This window comes from Neolamprologus multifasciatus, chromosome 11 (genome assembly GCF_963576455.1).
Source record: "Neolamprologus multifasciatus chromosome 11, fNeoMul1.2, whole genome shotgun sequence".
Lineage (NCBI taxonomy): Eukaryota > Metazoa > Chordata > Actinopteri > Cichliformes > Cichlidae > Neolamprologus > Neolamprologus multifasciatus.
This window is the reverse complement of record NC_140449.1, coordinates 27107658-27132936: the sequence shown is the minus strand read 5'-3', so window position 1 is coordinate 27132936 and position 25279 is coordinate 27107658. Positions and strand designations below refer to the sequence as shown.

At 39.1% G+C, this 25279-nt stretch overlaps 2 protein-coding genes across 4 annotated transcripts; both read left to right on the top strand.

The window, feature by feature from the left end:
• The first annotated feature begins 29 nt into the window (after nucleotides 1-29).
• Nucleotides 30-15666, top strand: usf2l (upstream transcription factor 2, c-fos interacting-like). Of its 3 annotated transcripts, XM_085177545.1 has the most exons (11): nucleotides 30-170; nucleotides 643-683; nucleotides 909-1015; nucleotides 2128-2247; nucleotides 3529-3682; nucleotides 7522-7609; nucleotides 9880-9918; nucleotides 11970-12028; nucleotides 12393-12487; nucleotides 12618-12746; nucleotides 13607-15666. In XM_085177545.1, exons 1-11 carry the CDS (start codon nucleotides 136-138, stop codon nucleotides 13694-13696), a joined length of 957 nt encoding a protein of 318 aa, XP_085033671.1. In that variant the 5' UTR covers nucleotides 30-135; the 3' UTR covers nucleotides 13697-15666. The 3 variants fall into 3 exon arrangements, with proteins under 3 accessions (XP_085033671.1, XP_085033672.1, XP_085033673.1); XM_085177546.1 differs by lacking the exon at nucleotides 9880-9918; XM_085177547.1 differs by lacking the exons at nucleotides 30-170; nucleotides 643-683; nucleotides 909-1015 and adding an exon at nucleotides 1026-1979.
• Nucleotides 15667-22996: 7330 nt separating this feature from the next.
• Nucleotides 22997-23993, top strand: hamp (hepcidin antimicrobial peptide). The gene is made up of 3 exons (XM_085177553.1): nucleotides 22997-23304; nucleotides 23405-23482; nucleotides 23626-23993. Exons 1-3 carry the CDS (start codon nucleotides 23218-23220, stop codon nucleotides 23731-23733), a joined length of 273 nt encoding a protein of 90 aa, XP_085033679.1. The 5' UTR covers nucleotides 22997-23217; the 3' UTR covers nucleotides 23734-23993.
• Nucleotides 23994-25279: the final 1286 nt, after the last annotated feature.

Sequence of the window (25279 nt, the reverse complement as noted above, 5' to 3'; positions counted from 1 at the left end):
CATTTTAACTTCGACACCGAGCCGTACCTCACGTGTCCTGGGCTGTCTCTCTCACATGACCCGAGTGTTTGTTCCCGTGATCAGCACTTCCATCTCCGTCTGTGACACCGAATATCACTTTTTATTTCAACACTGATGGATATGCTTGAACCGAGTCTGGACACCGCAAGGTAACTCGGTCAAAATGGCTAACTGAAACAAGCTAGCCGCAACATGCTATTTCACACAGCTAGTTTACGACGCTAACCAAGGCCTTACTTATAAAGTGTTGTCAAAACGAATTTAATGTGTAGACTACAGCTAAGTTAGCAACACAGGTGGACAACTCTTTAAGCGGTATAACTTAGTTATATCCAAGAATAGTAGTGTTCATAGTCAATAGCTAAGAGAGCTTAAGCTAGCTTTTAAAACAAATAACTATTCTCAGCCACTCTTGGTAAACCAAGGGCAGTTGCTGTGCTGTGTTTTTCATTATAATTGTCCTGCTGGCTGACTGACTTCCCAGACATCACTTGCCACCCCTTACGGTGAAGTGGAGGGTCAGTTATTACTTTAATTTAATACATTGATATATAATTTTCACGAACATTAGCTGGTTGCGTAGCTTCTAACAACTGATGTATTTCTGTATCCGCTTTGCAGCCAAGAAAAACAAGAAGAGGAGGTTGTCCAGGGATCTGAAGGTAAGGATTTATTTACTAAGCTGTCATTGACCACACTGTAGTTTTGTGTGCGTACACAATACTTTATAAAAAAAAAAGCCACAAGCTCTTTCCTCGGTACACTTGCTTTTCTTTATGTGCTGCAACATTGAGCTTCGTTATTTGCAGCTACACTCGGGGCTTTTTAGCTGTGTAGTTACTTTTCCATTCTAACTCCTGTTTCTTTATCCCCCTTTTCCCTTGAAGACGGGACAGGAGAAGAGCAGACAGCTGTTACAATAGCCAGTGTACCTCAGGCTGCAACATTTGGTGACCATAACATACAATATCAGTTCCGCACCGAGGGTGGGCAGGTAAGTAGTTAATGGATGGAAGTGTGGACACTACTGATTGTTGCTGTTTAATACCCATTTCAGAAAGAGTCTAAGTGTTCCTAATTGCATAAGGGCCTAGACAGTTAGAATAAATTGCCTCTGTTTAGCACTTATGAGAGTACACAAACAGCACAGAGTGGTTAAATGTCCATGGGGTGTTTGTGCAGCACGATAATTACCAACTGAGAACTCTCAGCTGCATATTGATGGAGGTGGTTGAAAAGATGCTTGGACATATGGCAAACAACAGTGAGTGATTATATATGTTGAAGAACCATACTCCCGACGACAGTCCTTAATGTTTAGGCTTACATTTTCTTTTTATCTGATTGTTTTTCTTTTCTGGGTGCTTTGACACCCTCCTTTATTACAAAGTCAGGAGGAAAGCACTCAATAAATTCCCTGAAGGTATCAATGTTTATAGTCTTTTTTTATAGCCTCAAAATTGACTGTTGACCTTTGTACAAAAGTGTCTCCTTCCTGTTCACTATGTGGTTTTCACACCACTGTTGGTCAGTGGTAAACAATGGGTCAGTAATGCCAGCATATACACTAAAAAAAAGGTATTGTGACATTCATGTTGGTTTACCCTTACTGGGTGATTTGCGCTGGAGGAAATTGAGTCAGTGATCCATGTGGTTCAGGCATAAACAAGACTAGTGTGAGCAATCATGTGATTTCAGTCTGGTCTGGGATTGGCATGAGGCTGCTGTCACATGTCAGTCAGGAGGAAAGTCACATGATAGAGGGATACAAATACTGATTCTTCGAACAAACAAGCTCATTTTCCTTGCTATTTAAAATTAAATCAGGCGCATTCTGAAGCGTAAGCATATTGTGGGATGGTGAGATCAATGCACAAGTGAGGTTAGAACTGTAGTGTCAGGATACTAGGCTGAGCAGTACGGAAGCAACAGATATGATAAACAAATCAACAAGTCAGGTAAGGTGCTGTTTTATACACGGTATGATTGAATAATGCAAAAAGAAAAATACATAGAGCAAGGATATAAATGGAGAAGCAACTAGTTGCTCTCTTTGTTTTCTTCTTATTCTCTCTTTTTACCCACATTTGCTTTTCGTCTGTGCAGGTGACGTATCGTGTTGTCCAGGTGACTGACCAACACCTTGATGGAAGAGATGATGCAGGAGGAGCAGTGAGCGTTGTCTCAACAGCTGCATTCACCGGGGCTCCTCAAGCTGTCGCACAGGTATCAAAATTTTACACTTTTGAATGGACCGAAGGGAAACCACTAGTAGTTTAAACAGTTTTTTAAAGCTTGCTTTTTTTATTTACGTGGTAAAGGATAAGGTGGAAGTTAATTTCTGCGTATTGCCATTTGTAGCAGTCTCACTGAAAACAACTAAAACCAGTGTTATTCTAATTTCTTTTGTTTCTTTGCACACACTTCTCATGTTTTAAAACATCAAGTTTACAAATACTGTTAAAGACATGAAAAATATCATGGATCAGTATATACATCTATTGGCTGAAAAGTAGGTATATGAAGTTATTACTGTCTCAGTAATATTATTTTAGCTATAAATTATGTCTGACAGTGCAGAGTGTGGCTGTAAGTAAAGCACACAGCCATGCTCTTGTATTGAATCATTTTTTTCCCCGCTTTATGTAATGTTTTATGCAGACCAACACTAACAAACATTGCTGTCTATGAGTGAAACAAGATGGTGTAACCAGTTTTTGGTTTCAAGCTGGCAAAATAGTATTAACTTGCAGAAAGGTGTGTTGTTTTGGTTACTCCTAAAAACAATTATGCTTATTAGCAAATTGTGAACTGTTGTGAGTACTTTTGAGTACACAGATAAAGCTTTTCGCTTTATCTGTATATATAATTCAAAAACGTAATAGGTTTATAGTTAATACAAATCATGTCTTATTTGTGGTATTTGGGAAAAATGCAGTTTAAAAAAAACCAGTGTTGTATATCTATTATTATCAGTTATTCTCAGTAGTACTTACATTCCATATCACATCATCTCTACTTCACTGATTCACTGAAATTGCAGCAGCGGCTGTAATTTCTCTAAGCTTGCCAAGATGGAAAAAATGGTCTAAAGAGTGAATTGTGTGCCCGAATATAATATCTAGTCAACACAAAGTGAGTCATATAGGTGTGTAGTTTCAATGTGTGTAGTGCCAGTAGTTGTTGCACAAGAACTGCAGTAACAGTCGGAGCACAGTTTGAGCTAAAAATATGCAATTTTTCTAGCAAGAACAGACCAAATTTGTTTTCATTAGTGCTATACTGATGGCTTTACTGACCTTGCTATTATCCCTGCTAACAAGATCACTGCTGCTTCTTTGCCTCCCTTTATCCTAGCTGTCAAATGGAACTGTGTCTTGCTTGGGGGGGTTTAGCAGGGATACCAGTATTGAGTCTGACAGAGGATGAGGTGTGCGTTTACCTGCTGTGACTGCTCCATTGCTGCTCGTTCATGGCTCTCCTCTGTCTCTCTCTTATCTGTCACAGGCTGTGATCCAGAACCCTTTCAGTAATGGAGGAAGCCCAGCAGGAGAGGCAGTGGGAGGGGAGACCCGCTTCGCTTACTTCCCCGCAACTGCGGTGAGCGACGGGACTGTGTCTGTGCAGGCCGCCACGGACCCCACACTCACACAGGCAGGGGGTGAGTCAGTTCTCACACCTAATTTGGGCTGGGGCTTATCACAGTGCTGCAGAGCTAATTAAGCTATTATTTTCAGTGACAAACAGAAGTGTGTTTTGAAGTACCTTAAGGACAGAATAGCTGTCCTTTTTTTTTTTAATTAGTGGAACACGATCCTGACAGTTTGAGCTGATAACAAAGAAAGCAGGGCCATATACAGCAGATACAAAGAATAAGCAATATATCTAATCCCTCCCTGTTGAGATAAATTATCTATGCTGAGCCTCTAAATATAAATATTTTCATTCTGTATGTAGCTTTTATAAATAGATTTCCTCACCAGCTTGATTTTCTAGAGTGACTACCCCACGAATCCCAGTGGTGGTGCTTTATATGACAAAAGTGGGTGAAGTAATACATGTTCATTCATATTTACATATGTTCACTAATATATATTTGGTGAGGAAGAAGCAAAGCAATCCAAAGATGATAATGACAATTGCACTTGCTTTTTATATATATTTTTTTTTACACATGATAAACCTAAATATGTGTTGCAGAATCAATTTGCTCTGTGATTCCTTCCCCCCAATTTGGATATTTTTAATCAGTAAGTTATTTTAAAATATAATTTATGATGCTGGAGAACGCAGTTTTCTCCAACTGTGAATCAGCAATTTTTAAGGGTCATTAGATCTTTATTAAAGTTGTAATAATTATGAGAAATATTTTAAATTGCACATACCCATCAGCTCATTTTAATCTGTTTCAGATTCCTAACTTGGCAATGTGACGGAAACATTTTTTGCCATGACTAAAGTTTGCCTCCTCCAAGTCAAATATTATCAGATGCCAAAATTAAATTTGCCATGCTTACCATGTTTACTTGTTTACTTCATGTCACATGTCTTCCTCTTTCCTACCATATGCCATCATCTGGCTGTATTACCCCCTTGTGGTTTTATGCTGGTTGTCAGGGTCAGGCTATCATTGGCTGAAGCTGTGTTCACTGAGCGTTGTAAGTGCTCAGTTGACCTAGAGAACAAGATGTAGGCTTTAATGCCTTTTTTTAAACTAAAAAATAAACAAAACAAAAAACTGCCATCTACCTATTATGGATTATTCCGCCAGATCTAGAGCTAGCAAGCACACTGTTACTGCTGGCTGGCAGTTGACTGTTGGATGGTCATTATTTGTCTTCAGGATTGTTATGAAGGAGTCGAACATTGCGGGTCTCTAAGGATTTTATGTAGGAGAATGTACAGCCTGGACAGGAGTTATTGTAGGAACTTGTAATTCATCACCCAGTGTTCCTGCTGCTGGCGGTGCTTCTTGCTGTCATTTTGGCCCAGACTTGGGGTCTAAAAATGCTTGAAACTGGGATTCAACATATCTCCAACATAAATCTATAGACCCAAGGCTGAAAGAGGCAGTTCAAGTGCCACATTTAAGATTTTAGCCCTATACCTCATACGATATCATATTGTCCACAATAATTTTGGTATAACTATTTGCAATACATAAAAGTGTCTCGTCTTGATAAATATAGCATTTATGTTCGCTAGGGTACACAACAAGTCCAAGCATGTCTTAGACTGAGAACTACATGTCAGCCTCCATTGATGATTTAGTGACCAATGCTTTGCAAAATACACAAGAAAACAGTTTACCCTAAAAGTAGAAACAGCAAATTTGTTTAACCACTTGAAGCAAAGGGCATACAACCAGGCTATGAAGAAGATGCTAGCTGACACAAAAATAAACAAATGCGGCTATTACTCTAGTTGCATTTGGTATGACTGGAAAAGCAAGCATTGCATGAAAATTACTGATGTGTTGCATGGTAGAAAAGTAGGGCACTAAGCAGTTGTTTAAAAAGCTCCAAGCAAAATCCAAAATTCTGGATAAAAAAATATTGTTAAATTTCAATTTTATTATGTGCTCCTAACTAAAAATGTAAATCGCTTTTTGTGCGTTGGAAGAAAAATTCCACAAAAACAATTAAATGTAACTTCCGCTCATTGTCTCACTTACCACTAATACGTATAATAAATTACAGCTTTGTAATTTAATAAACTGGAATTACACAGTTCCACAAAAACAATTAAGTGTAACAGTGCAGGCTGCTAAAGTGTGGCTGGTTTAAGTTGCTTTTTTGTTAAACTAAAATGTTAGGCAGTTATATTTTTATTTTACCTAAAAGAAAAAAAGGGTGGGGAATTCCCTTCATTTTGTTTGCACTGATAAATGCTGCTGCCTGCAAACTGCAATCACCAATAAAATGTTCAATATTTTTTTTCTGTGTCATCAAAAATTAAATTTCCTTGAACTACTGTGATATAATTTTGAGGCTACATCACCCACCCCTAATATCCAATGTGACCTTACATTATGCATTGTTTGTGTCTTCTTGAGAGAGATGGATACTTTGGACATATAGAAATAAGACAATATAACATACATATGTATGTAGTAGTTTGTGGCAGCAAAACTACACAAACGAGTAGCAGGCACATGGCACTGAAACTTTCATAGTAAAAGAACAAAAAAATGATTTACTTTTTTCTGTCATTTTGTAATCCAACTCATGTTTATGATTAAAAAAAAACACAAATGAAATGGGTTTAAAACCCCACCTGAGCACCTGAGCTCAGTCACGCTCCAGTAAAACACCTATTTAGAGGCACATCTGGGGTCACACAAGGTCATTGCATTGATTCCTTAAATCATTAGGTTTCTTTGATGTAGCTCATCCATTGCTAATTACAGACATAGCTTGTCAAGCTCATGCAGCACATCCACACACACACTGCTTTTCTCTCTCGCTGAGCATTGTGTGTCTACTTCCATCACATGACTTAAACCCACAGAAGTCAGACACCCTTAAGGCCATATCAGTTGATGCACCTCAGCTGTAACTTGTATAATAGGCTCGGCTAGGTGCAGCTTTAAGAGTGAGATTGGAGCCAAAGTGTTAATGCAGTTTGATATAAAAAGCAAAGCACTTAATGTGCATTGAGCATCTTAAAACATTAAGACGTGGCCTCATTCAGAGGGAGCATCTGCAGTCTGCTTTAGCAGCAGATTGGAAAGCCAGAGTGCCTGGTTAAAAGACTGAATGTACCTTGCTGTTTTCATCTGAGAAATACTGATTTTCTTGTGCGTTTTCTGTTAGTGACTGATTCTGCGTTTTAGTCCTTGATCACATTCTTTGAAAAAGAAATAACTACAGGCTGAATGTCTGTGTCAAGACCTGTTATTTGGGAAGGTTTTCTGTGAGAGGACCTTCATTGTTTGTGGATAGTTTGGTTTTTTTTTTTGGTTTTTTTGTGGCAGAAAATTGTGTTGCTCATTTTGTTTGTCAGGCCAGGTCTGCCATCTTGCTGACCCAGATGACAAGATTAGGTGGCTTAAGATAAAATAAGTGGATTTATTTCTTGATGATGTTTTGGCTCTTGAATGAATATGGTTTGGATGAGTAGTGTTAGTAGAATATTCTTTTGTCTACATCTTGATTGTACATGAGAGTTGAGCCTGTTTCTACACAGTTGGCACAGTTGCATCCTTACAAGAAATTTCGGGGGTTCCACTTTGCTAGTTGGCTTAAGGATTTCTGTGTTATTTTATCACTGTGCCAGATGTGGCTTTTCTCTACTTTCCTTCTCTAATTTGCCCTGTGTTGAGCTGGCGACTTGTCCCTGCCTGTTGTCCAATTTCAGCTGGGACAAGTTCCAGCCACCTTCCCTTGGATCCTCGTTGGATAAGCACTTAAAAAATTAAATGAATCAAGTCAGTCTTGTGTGAAATGTTGAGCTGTCTTACTCTTCATTGTTGACTGATTACGCCTGTGCCTTCCACAGGTCAGTTTTATGTGATGATGACCCCTCCTGATGTCATTCAGACAGGAACACCACGAACCATTGCCCCACGAACACAGCCATACCCTGCGTAAGTATCATCTCTGTCATCTGCTGTTTGTGTGATGGAAACAATATTGCCATTGCAGCTTGAGACACATAAAACTAGGCATGTTTTAATTTCAGTGTTTAAAAGTAGATTTAATGACAAAAGCTGTTAAATAAATCTAATATCATAATAATAAAGTTACTATGATAGGTTTCAGTTAATTTGGATAAGGGCTTTACGCATTTATTGCAGCAATAAATGATTTGTGTTTAGCAGTGTGGCTCTGCTCTCTTAATGCTTCAGAGTGCATCTCTACAAAACACATCCTTTCAAGAAATGGTATCCATCAGAGTCTGAATTAGTACTGTCATAACAACGAGGGCATAGATTATCATTAAAAGATAAATATAACAGCAAGATAAAAATGTTTTTTGCACTTTTTCAAAAAGCCTCTAAGATTGTGATGCATTGAAAAGGCAATAAAAATCAAGTGAAAAGCAAAACATTGAAAAGAGTGATGATAATAAGACAGCACTGTGAGCAAGGAGAAGAGCTGCAGCTTTGTGAGCTATGTTGTGTGTGCATAGACTGTATAAAAGAAGGATCTGTTTTTCCAGGCATAAAAAGGGACTCCAATGTGGAATTGACTTAAACCTATATTCTTTCTAATGGCCAGCAGTGAGCGACCCCTGTGGTTACAAAAAGAAGCCTATGAGAGACAACTCTAGTGCTCTCCAGCAAACATTTTCCTAATGAGCTTTTGGTCTTAATTGCTACTTTTAAGTCTTATTTAACATAGCAAGATGTTCATTTTGTGAATTATCATTCCTGTTTTAAGGTATACAGTAAAGCAGTGTAAGTTTCAACCGTGTGACTAAAAAGGGTTGCTACTGTGTTGGTTTTGGAGTCAGATCTACCCCTTTTTCATACATCTAGTTTCAAAAAGCCAAGATATTGATCTGCAAATTGCTCGAATCGAGGTGGCAGAACAGAAGCTAAAAAATGAAAGGGTGAATATGTCGTAATAAACCGTTTAAAATAGTTTCCTAAATTCAGAATTTAAATGAGATGTATTTTCAAAATCAGTATTTAGCACGCTATAACTGTAACTGCTAATGCAAGAGGAGAGTGTAGAAGTAGAGTTAAACTGCAATGCAGCAGATTGGAATGATGTATTAGTAGTAATCTATCTGAGCAAAAGAGAATTGTCTCATATGAATGAATGTTCTATTCAAACATGACTGAAAGACTACTGTGACGTCCATTTGAACAACTGCAAGGCTCAAATTTCTCAGCCTTGCTGCCACTGCTGTTTTCTTTTACTCAAGGCTGTTTTTCTGCCCAGGTAATCTCTCTTGTGTTCACCCCGAGTTCATGGTTATGATTGATTTTTAAGGATTTCTTTTTTTCTTTTTTTTGCACATGGAAGCCACAAATCTTTTTTTTTTTACCTTTCGAACTCTCATACTGTTTATCGCTAAAATTCACAACATCCATTATTCTAATCATGTATCAAAGGGATCCATCTCAGACTCTCCAACTGTTAGCCACATGCTGGTGATTGCTGTTATTAAGATCATCAGCAGGCTCACCTGAGCAAAGGGTTTTAATTTTAATTGCATGCGAACAAAGCTGGTTTTGGCCTACTACTGGTTTTTATTCAGAAAAGGGAATTTAAACAAGCTTTATTTATTTATTTCATGGTTCATTTGAGTGCCAAAACACACCGGCACAAGAGCCATAGCCCTATGAGATTCAAGGCTCATAAATGTCGGCTAGGTTTTGTTTTTTTGTTTTGTTTTGTTTTTTGTACCCTGTTTGGTACGAGCCAGTTTTTTGCCTGGTTGGTCACTTAAAAATTAACACATGACCCAATATCAAATTGAGTTAGCTCCGAACCTAAGTGAACATTCCTCTGATTTCATCCAGGCCTATACTTAACCTTTAAGTCGTGAAAGTGATTGGATTGTGGTCAAACAGATAACACTGCTATAAGGAATAGCAACCAGGATACAGCACTTTATCTTCTATTTATCTTCTATCTAAGCTGTTTTTTACATTTCACTTCTCATTTATTTATTTATGTATTTATTTATTTATCTATTTATTTTTCCAAGAACTAGAGATTATTTTTTTGTTCTTCTGTTCAGGGCACATTTAAGGGGAGTTGTGACTTACTGTACATGAATAATTTATGATTTTCAGTGACTTCAAATAGAATTATATTTACATGTAAAGTGATGAACCGTGACGTTTTCGTTGGCATGTGAGCAAAGTGAATGAAAACTACCCAACCTATCTGCCATTCACAGAGATGAAAACGAGCTGCTGCAACATGAAGTTTTAAACTGGTGAGGACAGTTTCCACATTTCTCCCCACTCCTCTTACAGCAAATGAACTAATCAAATTAGATCACAAGAAGCAAAGAAGCACACAAACCTCTGCCCTTCACTTTTCTCCACCCCTCCCTTCCTCCCTGGTGATTCTCCCTGCTCTTGATGTGTGAGACACAGATGTAGCAATTTTTCAGCGCTGACCCTGATCCATTGTTGTTAGTACTGCTTGTGGCAAATGTATTTTTCCATTAGGACTAGAAATCGGGTCATTGTTCTCCAACTGGAAACAAATGGCTCACTCCACACTTTTATTTTAGTATAATTTTCAAAGTGTCCTTTGTTGTAGCCATTTGAGTTTGGTTCTCTTTCAGCCTAGTTTTAAAGTTGGTCGTAAAACTATATGGACAGCATTTGCTCTTTAAGTGCATTTTGTTGATATGACAGGGATATTAAGATAAATTGAGCCAATGGAAGCCATGTGCTTTCACTTGGAACATCTACTTTCAAAATAAGTAGTTATTTGTGAATAACTAGCTAATACTCACAAATTTTTGTGCTCATTTTTTGAGACCATGACAGTAATATACACAGGATCTTTAAAAAATTTTTTTAATTATTATTTATTTTTTTTAGAATTATTTTTCTGAACTCATCCATCGAGGTGATTTGAATCTCAGCCTGCAGTCTCTTGTTTTTCACTGTGTAATTTAATGAAATATTGTCAAGGCCATGGCTTGGTGACATAAAAGTAAAACTTTGGAAGAGGGTGGAGAGTGGAGGTGCATTGGTAAATGATTACATTTGTCATTTTACAGATCAATAAAAAATTGTGCAGACCTTTTTTATTTTATACATGCTGTATTCAACATATGGAAAGTCTTCTACCAGAGGAAACGTACTCTTAATTCTTGGGGTTTCTCTGGCAGCCTTTACTCTCGGGGGCACTTAAAAGAGGTGTGCAGGGAAAAAAACCTTCCTCTAGGCATGTATATTTAGTTATTCAAACCGCCATCCGCATATTTTAACACTTTGCCTAAGAGTACTGTTTGGCTGCTGAATCCATTATACAGCTGAAATCCCATTAAGATGTGTTGAGATACATGTGAGAGTGCCGTTTGGCTTAGCTTCATTTGAGATAGTCAGCTATCAGCAGTCAAGTTGTGTTGATTGGACACAAATTCTCTGCAGTAGACTAGAAAAGATTTGTTTTAAGGCAGACAATGAAGACAAACAACCTCATAGGTCATTTATTACATCACGCAAATTGCAGGCAAAATTGCAGTGGCAATAAGGAGTAGTTTAATTTATTTTCAGAATTTTGTAGTCCCCGGTGTTCAATTAGTGAAACCGACACTTGGTTGTAAAGCTATCAACCACAGCTTTAAACCTAGTTGAAAGGAATAACATTGATTACCTTTTTATAATGTAATGCTCTGTCAGGACATCCCGGGTCCTGCCTTTTATGTGGCAGGTGCCTTCAGTGTACACTAGACCACGTTTGATTATGCGTGAGTGTGTTATTGGTCTGTTCATGCCATGGTGGGTGGTATGATAAGTCTCCTTGTCACGTCTCTGAGACTTAATTAACTGAATCCTGGGGGAGGTTGCAAAGACAAGAGACAGTTGTGTCATTAGGTGTACACCACAACTTCAGTAAGCAGCATCTGGTTTTCTACAGTGTTGTAATTTTACAGCATAATAAAGCATTGCACTTCCTCCAGGCCACACCTGGGAAGAGGACAGCCAGCTAAAGTAAGGAGGCTAGCTGATTCTCAGTATTCCAGACAAGGCAGCTTGGCTCAAGGCTGCAGGCGTCAGGACTGCATATGTGACCTCATAGGGCTGTGCATCATTTAATATTTCTACCAAAGGCACTAACCATCTTCAGAGGCTCATTTTAAATGGCAATAACAATAGGCTTGAATTTAAAGATAACAGTGAAGAATGGTTTTTAATAGGCAAAGGATTTGGAGGATTGGATTGGATTTGTGTCCGATTGTATGGAGCGCAGAGATGGGAGATATTGTAGTGTATGAAAAGTGTTTTATTTCCTGTCTATCTGCAGGAAAATGGATGGACCCCGAACACCAAGAGATGAAAGGAGAAGAGCACAACATAATGAAGGTGGGTAATTAGTCATGATTGTGGCTTTTGATTTCATCAGACAGTCTTAACACAATGCCGTGTGGTGCCTAAATGGAACATTTTTTGATGAAAGAAAATCACTAAGCCCCCTCAAAATATTCTGTTAAGAGTAAAAAAAAAAAAAAACAGCATATAATTTTGACCAGCCACTAGAGGTTGCTGTTGAGCTGTCAAAGTCAGTCAGGAATGTCGGTACTGATGAGATCCGGCGGATGAAAACCTTGTTTTGTAAAACAGAATGACCTGTGATCTTTTACTGTAGCTTAAATTAGAAATCTGGAAATGTGGCTTGTATGCATATACTCCTTTTAAAAACACTTCTTCTTTCATCTCTGTTCATCAGTCGAAAGACGGCGAAGAGACAAGATCAACAACTGGATTGTCACACTTTCCAAGATTATCCCAGACTGCAGTATGGATAGCACCAAAACCGGAGCAGTAAGCAGTTTGTTTGTCTTTTAAATTTGTGCTTGACTCATTAATACTCTATAAAAATTATATTTATCACAATAATTATATTTCTTTTTTTTTTTTTTAAAAAACTGTGATAATGCCTCTGTATTTATAGAGCAAAGGAGGCATCCTGTCTAAAGCTTGTGACTATATTCGTGAGCTGAGGCAAAGCAACCAGAGGCTGCAAGAGAGTCTGAAGGAAGTGGAGAGGATACAAATGGACAATGAGTTGTGCAGACAGCAGGTATGAATATCAGTCTTTGCTCTAGGCTGCAAATGGGGCATCAAGCGAAGTTTCCGTGGCTTTGGTAATGTGTAAAGAAGGGCTATGAATGATAATTCAGAGTCCTCCTTTGAGGTGGTTGGGTGTAGCAGATAAATAAACTTGCGCATAATAAGGCAGGCATACTGGGCTGCATATGTGGCTGTGAAGATTGCCACTGCATTGAATAGATTAGTTTGCTTTATAATTCAATGCAACATTCTTTCACTTAAGTCTCAGAAGCATGAAATCCACCTAGCCCCATATGCATCTTCATTTCTCTGAAACAAACCCCCTGAGACTTCAGGCTGCATAGCTGATCATCACAGCCTGACAAAGTGGATCAAAGAATTTGCACTCAGATAATGAGAAGTGTTACCTGAAATCAGTGCTTTGAGAGACTGTGGGAATAATATACACAGGGGTTGTGTGAGAACTAAGTGCATGCTAATGCACTCAAAAGTATTGTGAAATCTTGCAGCTCTGAGTCTCTTGCTTGAATCTTTGGTCTGCAAGCGATTCAGTGATATATTCTTATTCAGATGCTCAAAGCTGAATATCCTTCCTCAGTCCCTCAGTGGGGAGGCAATGAATTCAGGATTCACCCAGGGGAAATGTAGCAGAGATGACATACCTCAAGATTTGATAATCCAGTTGGTTGTGGGCATCGGTGTCTTACAGGGTCTACACACACTGCTCTCTAATCTCAGGGATTGCATAGTCCTGTGTATACATTAGTCAGCTCTCAGTTTTCAAAGGAAAAAGTTTGGTCAGTAAAGTTAAGGCTGTATTTTGCTGTGGAGAATGTTGTGGATGATGCTTTTTTTCTTCTTTGGTTTAAGATTGAAGAGCTGAAAAATGAAAACGCATTGCTCCGAGCGCAACTCCAGCAGCACGGCATCGAAATGGTTGGAGAAACGCCACCACAGTGAATGAAACCAAAAGAGCAGGGCAGGGCACACCCACTCAGACATATAACTGACACAGTGGGAAACAACGCAAGAAGAAAAAAAACAACAACAAAAAAATGAGAGACTTTATGGAGAATCACTTTCTTTTTAGTGAATGCATCCTCCCCTGGGTTCCCAGGTTGTGAACCCTTCACTAGCCGATTTTGGCTGCACTTGACTTTTCCAGTCGTATTGAGATAACCACCCGCTGCAGCTGAGTAGAAATGTGCTCCAACAAAAGATGCCCACTCACCTTTATCAGGGTGCTTTACTGTAGGACTAGCTATGAAAGAGACCCTCTGCTGCCCATCTTTATTTGTATTTATGTAGCTTCATTCATGGACTACGATGTTTGTCAGTTATTTCTTTCCTTCCCAAACCCTTTGCCTCATTATTAATTTTGACTTACTTCATGCTTTTATTCTGTTTGTGTTTTTGAGTTCTGTATTAATATTTTGTTTTTAGCCCCTTTAATTTATTAGTCTGCTTGCTGACAGAAGCCTTGATGGAGACCCGTTACGATGAAATTTATGCATCCAGAGAAGCCGACATCAAAGTATGAAAAACATGATTCTACAGACAGAAATAATGTGACACACATAGCTTACCTAGACCCAAAGACAAACAAGAATCTGTGCTTGCTGATGATTCTGGGCTGATTTATGTAAATATGGCTTCTCATGTTTTAATACAGATGTTACAGAATGTTAAAGCAGATTATCTCTGGGAGTAAACAATCAGTAACTCATTAGTTCCATGCTGGCAATTGTCAAAACAATTACAACAAAGTGTGTGTAATCTATGAAGTTCAGTTTGCTGAGGCTAAAATGTGGTTTACTTGAAGTGTTGGGCATTTGCTGGTGAAGTGGTATTTAAATACAAAGTGAAATGTTAGAATGTGGAACATGCAGACACGTCAAACTTCATGTTGTGGAGAGGTGAGCGGGGCAAATCCCAACTTTTGCCACATAATATTTAGGTACTGTGGGTTTTGTTTTCATCCTTTGTCGTGTGACTTACCTGTGTCCCAGTACATGCAAGAATAATCCCCATGTTTCATTTCAATCTGTTTGCTCTATTTTGGTATTGCAACACTTCAAATGGAGCTCAACGCACAAGGGGGTGGGGGGCACCCTGGAGAGCAGTGCTCAAAGACTTTGCTCACTATAGAAAATGAGTACACGGAAATTCTGTGTTGCAGTTCTTAGTTGAGCATGACTCATTCTCTACGAAAAGACTAAATAGTTTGCATGCGGGTAACTTGGAAATGATCTTACATATTTCTCCACCCACGCAGGCAAACAATAAGTAAACTGTAATTGGTTGTACAAACAGCAAAAGGCAACATTAACGTTGCTGAAGGTTTTGTGAATGAATATAAATGATGTGTTTTGGTTTTTTTGTTTTTTTTTTGTTTTCCAACTTGGGAAAATGTGAATGGAAGAAAGATGTCAAACTTCACTTAATAGAGCACGATTGCTTCTCCTTGTATCAACAGCTCAGGATCCAGCAAAGAAAAACCAACACTCAGACCCCTGGCAACATCGGGCAGCCTATCACATTTTAATATCTCAGACTTGCTTGTGCTTTTAAAAGTGCTGTTCTGCTGCAACAACTGGATTCAAACCTGGGCGATATAGTGCAAGTGTCTGGTCTATCAAATGAGGCTCCTAGCCAAAGTCGAATGATAGATGTTTTGCAGTAGATTTTTTTTTCTTTACACCTCAGTGAGGAGAGATGTGAATGTGAAGAAATGAGTACTGCTTAAAAGATGGTTGATCACAAATCAAAGGTCATTTGTGGCTTACTTTTTTTTTCTTGCATTTCTTTTTTGAAATGGCAAAAGGAAGAAAAAAAATCCTCTTTTCCTCTGTGTAGCAGCCTCACTGTTCTCAGGTTAGAGACATGTTTTCTAAGCAAAATGGTGGAAAATAAAACTTTCACTATCTAAACATCTTTGTCTGTGGATCATCGTTTACCAGATCTTGGGAAAAGCTGAATATATATTTTATTTCCATCTGCCCAGTAGCATTGCATATTATTATATACATTATTATAAGTTTCATTGTAATTTAAGACATTGATTTCCCTTTACCTTTTATTCTTAAATACATTTGCTCTAATTAAACCTAATCATCCCATTGATGTGTTAAAATTCAATGAACACTAACCTGATTGCGACTGTAAAATAAGTTCAATCCTTCTTTTTAAAAAAAAAAAAACAAATAAAAAAATTAATTATCTAGAATTACTTGTCCCTAACATAGACATAGTAGGCTATCAAATCAATAAGTCAACACAGTTTACATAAAAGAGTGGGTGTGACCTGTAGGAAACACAGACGGGTCTGCATGCAGCCGAGTGAGATATTTAATATTTTAATGAAGTAAAATGAAAACGGCTTCAAACTAAAATCAGCACGACTGCTACGGGAAAAGCAGCTGTATATGTTTTCAAATGTGGTACACTATGTTTAGACAAAAACATAGTGTTCGGGCTGTGGTTGGTTTAGCTTTGACAACACTATATTAATAAAGTCTATGTTAAGCCAGGAAGAAAAGCCAGCAAAAATACTGACTGTGCAAATGAAGCGGCCTATCACTATCACAAGAGCACCACAACCATGTATTTAGTTAAATTAGTGTGCAACTTTAATAAAAGGTATTTGTGTGAGGTGTAAGACAGTTTTAGCTGGTTTGTTTTAAATGCAACCCTGATGGTGTTAAACAGCTGGAGAGCTGCTGATTCATAGTACACACCCCAAGCCTGTTTAGTGTTCTTCCAAATGATTAATATACAATGTGCATGTCTCACCATGCATGCAGCCTGTTGCTCCTATTATTTTTTTCTTTAATCTCTACTGTTTGAACTTTTTAAATTTTCCACTTTCTCAACAGTTTCCCCCTGAGATTAAAGTATTCTGATCTGATCTGATAACAACAAATATCCCACTGGTTTCATAAAGATTTAGGTAATGTTAAGCCCCCATTTATAGAGAGATGGATAGCTATTAAGTCTTTTAAATAAATCTTAATACTTAGACAAGTAGGATTTTTTTTTTAAATGTGCGACCTCAAACTGCTACAATACCTTTTTAAAAAAGAAGCTTTCAACATAGCATAAAATAGTGTCATTGATTTGCATTAAAATTTTCCAAAAGGCACAAACAATAAAAACATGCTCCAGACATCCAGTTCCATCACTTGAAAAGCTGAGGCGACACCTAGCAGATAACTGCTGGTTACAGCTGCCTCCTTTAGCCTGACCATGGCTCTTAACTTTAAACCTTAACTCGTCCATTTTAGGTTTATTAATTCCATGAACGGTTCGCAGCCGAGTGTGAAGCGGTGGGAATGAGAATCAGCACCTCCAAATCCGAGGCCATGGTTCTCAGCCGGAAAAGGGTGGAGTGCCCACTCCGGGTCAGGGACGAGTTCCTGCCCCAACTGGTAAATGGCCTGTATTTGTATAGCGCTTTCCTAGTCCCTAAGGACCCCAACGCGCTTTACATATCCAGTCATCCACCCATTCATACACACATTCACACACTGGTGATGGCAAGCTATACTGTAGCCACAGCCACCCTGGGGCGCACTGACAGAGGCGAGTGGAGGACTTCAAGTATCTCGGGGTCTTGTTCACGAGTGATGGGAGAAGGGAGCTGGAGATCGACAGATGGATTGGTGCAGCAGCTGTGGCGATGCGGACGCTGTACCGGTCTGTTGTGGTGAAGAGAGAGCTGAGTGTAAAAGTGAAGCTCTCCCTCACCTATGATCACGAGCTGTGGGTAGTGACCGAAAGAACGAGATCGCAAATACAAGCGGCGGAAATGGGCTTCCTCCGAAGGGTGGCTGGCCTCTCCCTTAGAGATAGGGTGAGAAGTTCGGCCCTTCGGGAGGGGCTCAGTGTAGAGCTGCTGCTCCCCCACCTTGAAAGGAGCCAGTTGAGGTGGTTCGGGCATCTGACAAGGATGCCTCCTGGGCGAGGTTTTCCGGGCATGTCCCACTAGGAGGAGGCCCCGAGGCAGACCCAGGACACGCTGGAGAGATTATATCTCTCGGCTGGCCTGGGAACACCTTGTTGTTCCCCTGGACAAGCTGGAGGAGGTGGCTGGGGAGAGGGAGGTCTGGGCTTCTCTGCTTGGGCTGCTGCCCCCGAGACCCGGCCCCGGATTAGCGGAAGAAAATGGATGGATGGATAACTCCATAAAACCTTTTTTTTCTTTTTTTGACCAGGCTGTAAAAAGACTATGCTATGTAGTTGGTCACTTTAACATGGGAGTCTTTAAAGGTGTCATTGCTTTTGGTGCAGTATGGCGGAGCGGCTGTTCGCAATGTGGTTCTAAAGGTTGCTGATGGCTCTAATCTGAGTAATTTTTAAAAGTCAATGTGGTTTTTACTGTATGTGGCTCAACAGTGGAACACTACATTTCATTTGCCACCAGTTGAGAGTCCTGGATTTGACTACCTTTAAAATGTGCTTTTTTCACAGCAGTCTTTGGACATAATTGCAGGAAGAAGCATGGGTGTCCATGATAACCACTGCCTTTCACTTAGATGTGCATGTGCCAGGGATCTGGTCCAGGTCCTGGGCATGTTAGTTAGTAATTTGGGACAATACATCTTTCTTGTTGTGAACAGTTGGCAGGTTGAACTAACACAAAAAATGTCTATATTCTCAACAAAACGTGCAGGGTATAGGGTTATATTGTCTTGTCAGTGTGGAACAGAGATACAGGTTTAAATATATTTTAGAATTTTCTCTTGCAGGGATAGAGTTACTATGGGTTACGTGTCCCATGTGTACTCAAATCCACACAATCAACACACTGGTAAGTATTTAGAAGATATAGAGGGCACCTTGGGGGAGAAAGATCAGTGATGGATGAAAGCTATATCCAAGCCCTTAGTGAGATTGCGTTGGGCAGGGCTACATTCTGCTGTTCTTAAAAGAGAAGCTGCTATTTTATATAGAAAGATAGATAGATAGAGATATATGTAGACTGCTGTTTGCACAGGCACAATAACACATGCACTGAGTATTCACTTGACTGAGAGTATGTGCTAAATTTGATTTGGTTTTGTTTTCAGGCTTGTCAGCTGCCATTTAAACATGCATAGACAACCAGGCAGGCAGGCAGGCGTCTGTGTGTCCCTGTTTCTGTTTGAAGTGGATGATCTCTGATCCCACGTACCTCTCTGATTGGGACATGCGTAGTCTCTCTCCGTCTGTCTGTTTTCCTTCTTCACCCCGAAAGCTTTCTGAATCGAGTCAGGCAAAGCTGAAATAATACGGATTTGGAAAGGAAAATTAAATGACATAAAGACATGTTTCTTTAATAAATGTTATAGGAAGCATGTACCAGGGAGTTCAACCTTCACCTCTAAGACCAGATAAATCACTTAGAATTAATTGATGTATTAATTGGAAGAGGAAAGTCTCTCCGCTTTGAGCAATGGATTGTTATTGCCGAAATTGTATTTAATGGATTTGAATCAGTGTTTTAGGTCTGGTCAGTACTCAGTGAATGTCTGCTACACATTTGCCTGGAGGAAGGGAGAGAAAAAACCACTTCTATAAAATCCTTTATGTTATTTGGATAAGTCTGTGTGTGTGTGTGTGTGTGTGTGTGTGTGTGTGTGTGTGTGTGTGTGTGTGTGTGTGTGTACATCTACCAAAGGACATGGTTGAGTGATTTTCATTGAACTCATGCTGGCCAACACATTCTCCTGGAAAGCCACAGTTTCATGGCCTGCAGGCTTGTCTTACCTTTGTGCTTTTTTAGCTACAGGAGCACACTGTCAGGAGCATGTATTGTCCACTGCCCGAGCTTGTTACACATTCCCCCTCTCTCTGAGGTTATTTGTTGAAAAAGCCTGACAGAAAGAGTCTTATTCCACCTGACATACAATGTGCCTCACACCACACTTACCATCTTTCTTGGTTGTACATTAATAATGACATAGCACCTGTCACACTCATAAGAGAAGTATCAGCACAAAGGTTTGTATTCTGCTGCTGTCATAAATGGAGCATAGGTTTTTTTGTTTGTTCGTTTCGCCTTTTTGTGCATCCAGAGTGTCATATTCGACGGTATTTCCAGCACTGATCAAACTGACGCATCAAACTGGTGCACATGTTGAAAGACGCGTGTCTCTGTCTTAAAGCTGTGGGTCATGTAGTTTGGGTTGCACCAAACGTATTGTTTGAAGTACCATCGCTGGGGATAAACACTGAATATCTCCCTGTCTGGCATCACCATTTTTACCATGGATCTGGTGTTTCTGAGAAACCAAAAATCTCAGTTCAGGAAAAATAAATGTATATGTAGAGCTCACTGAGTGGATTATACCCTGTGCAAAAGCCAGTTTAACCAAACAAACATCTTTTTAAGCTATAAAATATCATGTATAGATGCTACATTTAAATGAAACACGGTTGACTGGAAAATTATGAGTAAAGCCTTTCACTTTGGCAGACAACCCCAGGTGTGCTTTTACACTGTCATGGCAAAAGATGCTTTCCATTATGAGGAAAATGGGGGAAAGGAGTCATCTTCCCACTCTGAAATATCATAATGGTATAGTTGCTCATGAAATACTAGATGCTGAAAAGCCAATTCATACTTTCTTTTCAAGCAGACTGCAATTATTGTGTTCTTTAGACTTCTATCCAAGACTAAAAGAAATCTCACCTCGGTGTTAAGCTGGTTTCCCCCCATGTGTTGTATCTGAAGGTACCCCTGAGAGACAAAATCTGTTTGACAAATTAAAACATTTCATAGCTTTAAACTACATTTTTTTCCTTTGTAATGTTTAGCTTTTTTAGCCCTCTTTTTTGGGGAACATTATGATTTTATAATAGATTTTGAAAATAGATGAAAGGAGACCAGACAGTAGAGTTGCACAGTGACATGCAGCAAGGGTGCACTGAGTGTACAGTTTATAATTTACATTTTTTAATTCATTGTTTAGTTGAAGTTGCTATGCTAGTATGAATAAGTGCTCTCTTGCCCGTTATTTTTATCTATTAGGACTGGTCGTACTTACTGAAATTTCGGAAGTTCCAGTAGCATATTGTAACCTGCCTCTCACTCCACGCTGACAGGGGAAGTCCCTGCATTGACCAGCAACCCATTAACCTGTACTCCATACTCCTCCCCCCTGAGTGATGTCCCAACACTGGTTCACTCGTGACCCAGTTTTGAGAGAAGACGTATTTAGGGAAACAGTTGACTGCGTCGAGGGGCACTGTTTTTGTGTGATGGCTTTGGCAGCTGGCAGATATAATGTATGGATTGTCTTACAGCAGCCTATAAAGCATGTAGGAGCAAGGGGGAGGAGTGGTGACAAATGGATGGGGACAGCAGTAGGGTATGATGATGAAACAGAGACAGACGGGGGCAATGTCCTCAACCGAGGGCAAAGAAACTGGTAGAGTGGCGCCTGCTGAGGTGAATCTGTCCGCCATGCTGGTGCCGGCATTTGTTTGGCAAGTAGATTCCTACTGATAGCCACAGGGACTGCTAACAGACATGCGCGCTCAGGAAAACAGGACAAAATGTGCACTTGGAAAACCCTGCTATGAATTCTTAAAAAAAAACAACTTCAACATCAGACCTTTAATTTTTCTTCTTTTTTTTTTACATTCTGGGGAAACTGGATATATTATTTTTGTCTTTGTACTGTTAACAAGCGTCAGATCTCACATCTCACGAGTTATGCTTAGTGAAGCACATCAAATAAAATGACATGTTCATTATTTGAAGACATAATGTAGACTAGATAATGGATTAGAGCCTCTTCTCCTCACACGTGAGCACACAAGGCAAAAATCAAATGCATAGTAAGTAATGAAAATGTGATGATCTTGTAAAAATGATAAAACTATGGATGTGTTCCAACAAATGCGGAGCCATTCGTGGCTGTATTTGTTGACACTGATGTTGTGGTCACCCAAAGCAAGCACGCGGGCCAGCGGGGTTATCAGTAAACGAGACAGACTGACGCAGAGGTCCTGTGACATGTTGTTCCTTAATTGAGTCAGGACGGGCGATTGGAAAGACGTTGAAGGTATAATGAGAATTCAAATGGCCTCTGATTTTTATCAGCCTCCACAGCGCGATCATTTATCAGTTTGTTCCTTTATTTAGCCGTTTTCTTATTTCATTTCCACCATTATTGATTTTTGTGTTTATTCACAGCCTGATGTTCCTGTGGAATAGTCTTCTTCCACTGGCTGGTTAATTAATCTGTAGGTGTTTCTCATGGCTTCAGTAGCAAAGGAAGGAATGAGAAATCCGGCTTTCCAACAAAACTGTGAGCAGTCTGTTGTTATTATTATGCCATTAAATAAACATGGTTTTAATTGTGCACAGTTCGAAATTTATTCAGAAACTATGAGATTGCCAGGAAATGAGAAATGTTTTGAGGAAACAAAAGCAGCTGTTATTTTGTATGTTGGTTCTTAATTATCTGCTCTAAGAATGATGCATGAAAGAATAAAAACTACGACATAGAACAGATGCAGATTAAAATACCAGAAACAATGCAATCCTTTGTTGTCAACACATAATCAACCTCACTACATTATTTTATATTCATCTTTAACTCTTGCGTATTGAAACACCTTGACTCTCAAATGGAGCTTTTTAATCCTGGCTACTACTCTCCAGCTCTCAAAGGGATTTAATTTGGTTCAACTGCAGGTTCCTGTGTATTATGCAAAAACTGAACGTGTTGAAAATGAGGGGCTAATTATTCCATTTGAGAGGTTGTAATTACATCCTTTAGACTGAGCAATGGATATTCCAAAGTGGCTCCTTCTCCTTAGTGAAGGATTTCCTGGGTCGAAACAAGTGCGACTCAGTCAGCCACGCAATAGATTGACCTATGCTGTCGAGGCCTTTTGCTGGAGAAAGTACTGTGCTCTTACCAGGGTTCCTCCAGAACAAAAGTCCAATTTACATAATACATATTGCTCTCAGAGATTGTAAAAATATTGGTCTCCAGCAGCGTGTTCATGTGTGGAATTATGTTCTCGCAGTGGAAAGTTATTCCCTTAAAAAGTCTGTAGATGATTTCATATCTTTCTCAGACACTGGGACCCCACAATCAAAAATAGATCAGTGAATTTCCCCTAGTATTGCAGAACTACAGTAAGGAGAAATGAAGAGGTCAAAAACTTCCCCATTGGAATTGGGTAACTGTTGCCAGGAAAGGGCTGGGCCTCCAGCAGCGATGAGGCAATACTGAGCCCAACTGTGTATAAAAACCAACACAGTCAGCATACCATCAAACAGGAGAAGGACACGAGCTGACAAGGGTCAGTGAAATATCTAAAGAAATCCACTTGCCCAGGCAATCACCATCCATCACTGGACCTGAAGAATAAATTGAAGGTATTGTGGTGTTCTTCGCTGCACCGGAACCCATGAGAGGGAAGACCTATCAACTCTAATCTTCAAAGGGTACAACAACATAACCATTTAAACCCTGACCAAAATGAAGGCATTCAGCATTGCAGTTGCAGTGACACTCGTGCTCGCCTTTATTTGCATTCTGGAGAGCTCTGCCATCCCATTTGCTGGGGTAAGGATTCGTCTTAAACTCACTTCATTTGCTTATTAGATATAAATGTTTTGCCAGGACGCTGAGATGCGCCTCCTCAATGTGCATAATTCATTAACAGGTGCAAGAGCCGGCGGAGGCAGGGAGCAATGACACTCCAGTTGTGGCACATCAAGAGATGTCAGCGGAGTCATCAATGGTATGTTCAATCGACTGAATGAATTAAACCAATTACCAAGAGCAAATTAAAATTTAAGTGGATGCATTTTCCCTGCAGAGTACCTTGGTATATAGAGCGGATGGAGTTGAACACCTTGCTCACGTCTTTTGTCTTTTACACAGATGCCAAATCACATCAGGCAAAAGCGTCAGAGCCATCTTTCCCTGTGCCGCTGGTGCTGCAATTGCTGCCGAAGCAACAAGGGCTGCGGCTTCTGCTGCAAGTTCTGAGGATTACCGCAACGGCCACAAAATAATAATTTATTATGCTTATTGTCTGACTCTTTCTTAAAGACTTTCTCCGTAGCATTTACTGTGCTATACACATTTTACATAATTTTGAGGAGATAAATGAAGAGCTTCTCTACTGTATTTATTTTATACATTTCAACTATTTTGTGAATTTCTTTTAAAGAGAAAGTCAGATGTGGACATTTCTTTCATTGGAAAAAAGTTGATATTTGGCACTGAATAAAGAATACATATTAAAAGCAGCTGCAAAAATGTTTTCTGTCATTTTTATGGAAATGTTCATCTACAACATTTAGCAAGAGATTCGGTCTCAGGTTTGTGTTATTATTAATCAATATCCTATCCCAATTTTACCTTTTGAGATTCTACTTTGTTACATTAAATCATTATATCACTAGAAACAGCTGGCGTGTTGCATATGCAATGTTTAATACTCACTACACACAACGCACAACTCATACACAATTAACATCAAAATTTGTTCTGCTCTCCATTGCTGACAAATCGTTTACACACTAGTAACTGAACTGACAGTTTATGGTCACATTTATGTTTAATTACTATACATGGTGTTCTATTAGGACTCTTAAAATAATACACAATGAGTTTTTCTTGTTGAGACAAATTACATATTAAAAAAAACGTTCTTGCATGTTACCTGAGGTTTATCTGGGGAACAATAAGCAGAAGGTGAGAGCAGAAGCAATATAAACATGAATTAGCCTTCTCAGCTGGGGCTATATTACAGATCATTATCATAATTTCTTATCCGCTGAAATGCATATTGTGATCAGCTCAAATTGATTAGCTTTTAAAATGATCTCTAGAGTAAAGGGAAATAATGGAAAGCAAATAAACTAAATCAGTGCTTATGTGGAAGAAGAGTCTCCTTCTCTGTCTTGTAAAGCATGTTAGGTAAGGATGTAAGAGTGTGCCGGGACCTTCAGGTTACCATCGTGCTTAGCTAGTAGTATTAGAGTTACTGCTAGTAAGAAAAAAGTTTGTGAAGTCGACTCAAACTCAAACATGTGGCTTCCACTGGTTGACCTCGATGAGGATGGTGAAAAAAATGGTAACAAAATGTATTGTTTACTAATAATAATACATCAAGTTATGGGGAGTAATGAGGAGTGATGTGGGGTGTTTATGGTTTATAATAAAAGTTTAACTGATCAGGTTTCAGGTAGAATGATAAATTATTGTATAATTAGGACTATATTGTGTATTTTTGAGTAAATTATTATATAAACAAAATTTGCACAGAAAGAGCAGTTCTGTCATCCTTTTATGGATTTCTTTTCTATCACTTAGTATCGTGCATATTATGTATGCTATGTTATTATCACACCAGACCTTAGAATAGGTGAGCTAAATATAAAAGCTCGTACTACTAAATTATTTTGGGGAAATGCAGTGCAATGCCACAGCAGGAATAAACTCACAGCAACAGCATCACAAATGCTGCCAGAATAAACAAGCTCATAATTTGTGATAAGCTGTGACCAGCTAGGGGAGCTTGCTAACG

Bases quoted from the DNA above. Each gene is read 5' to 3' on its own strand.
- hamp (XM_085177553.1), top strand. From the start codon at position 23,218: ATGAAGGCATTCAGCATTGCAGTTGCAGTGACACTCGTGCTCGCCTTT. The intron at 23,305-23,404 runs GTAAGGATTCGT...ATTCATTAACAG, and splicing joins CTGCCATCCCATTTGCTGGG to GTGCAAGAGCCGGCGGAGGC. The intron at 23,483-23,625 runs GTATGTTCAATC...TCTTTTACACAG, and splicing joins TGTCAGCGGAGTCATCAATG to ATGCCAAATCACATCAGGCA.
- usf2l (XM_085177545.1), top strand. From the start codon at position 136: ATGGATATGCTTGAACCGAGTCTGGACACCGCAAG. The intron at 9,919-11,969 runs GTGAGGACAGTT...GTCTATCTGCAG, and splicing joins CAACATGAAGTTTTAAACTG to GAAAATGGATGGACCCCGAA. The intron at 12,747-13,606 runs GTATGAATATCA...CTTTGGTTTAAG, and splicing joins ATGAGTTGTGCAGACAGCAG to ATTGAAGAGCTGAAAAATGA.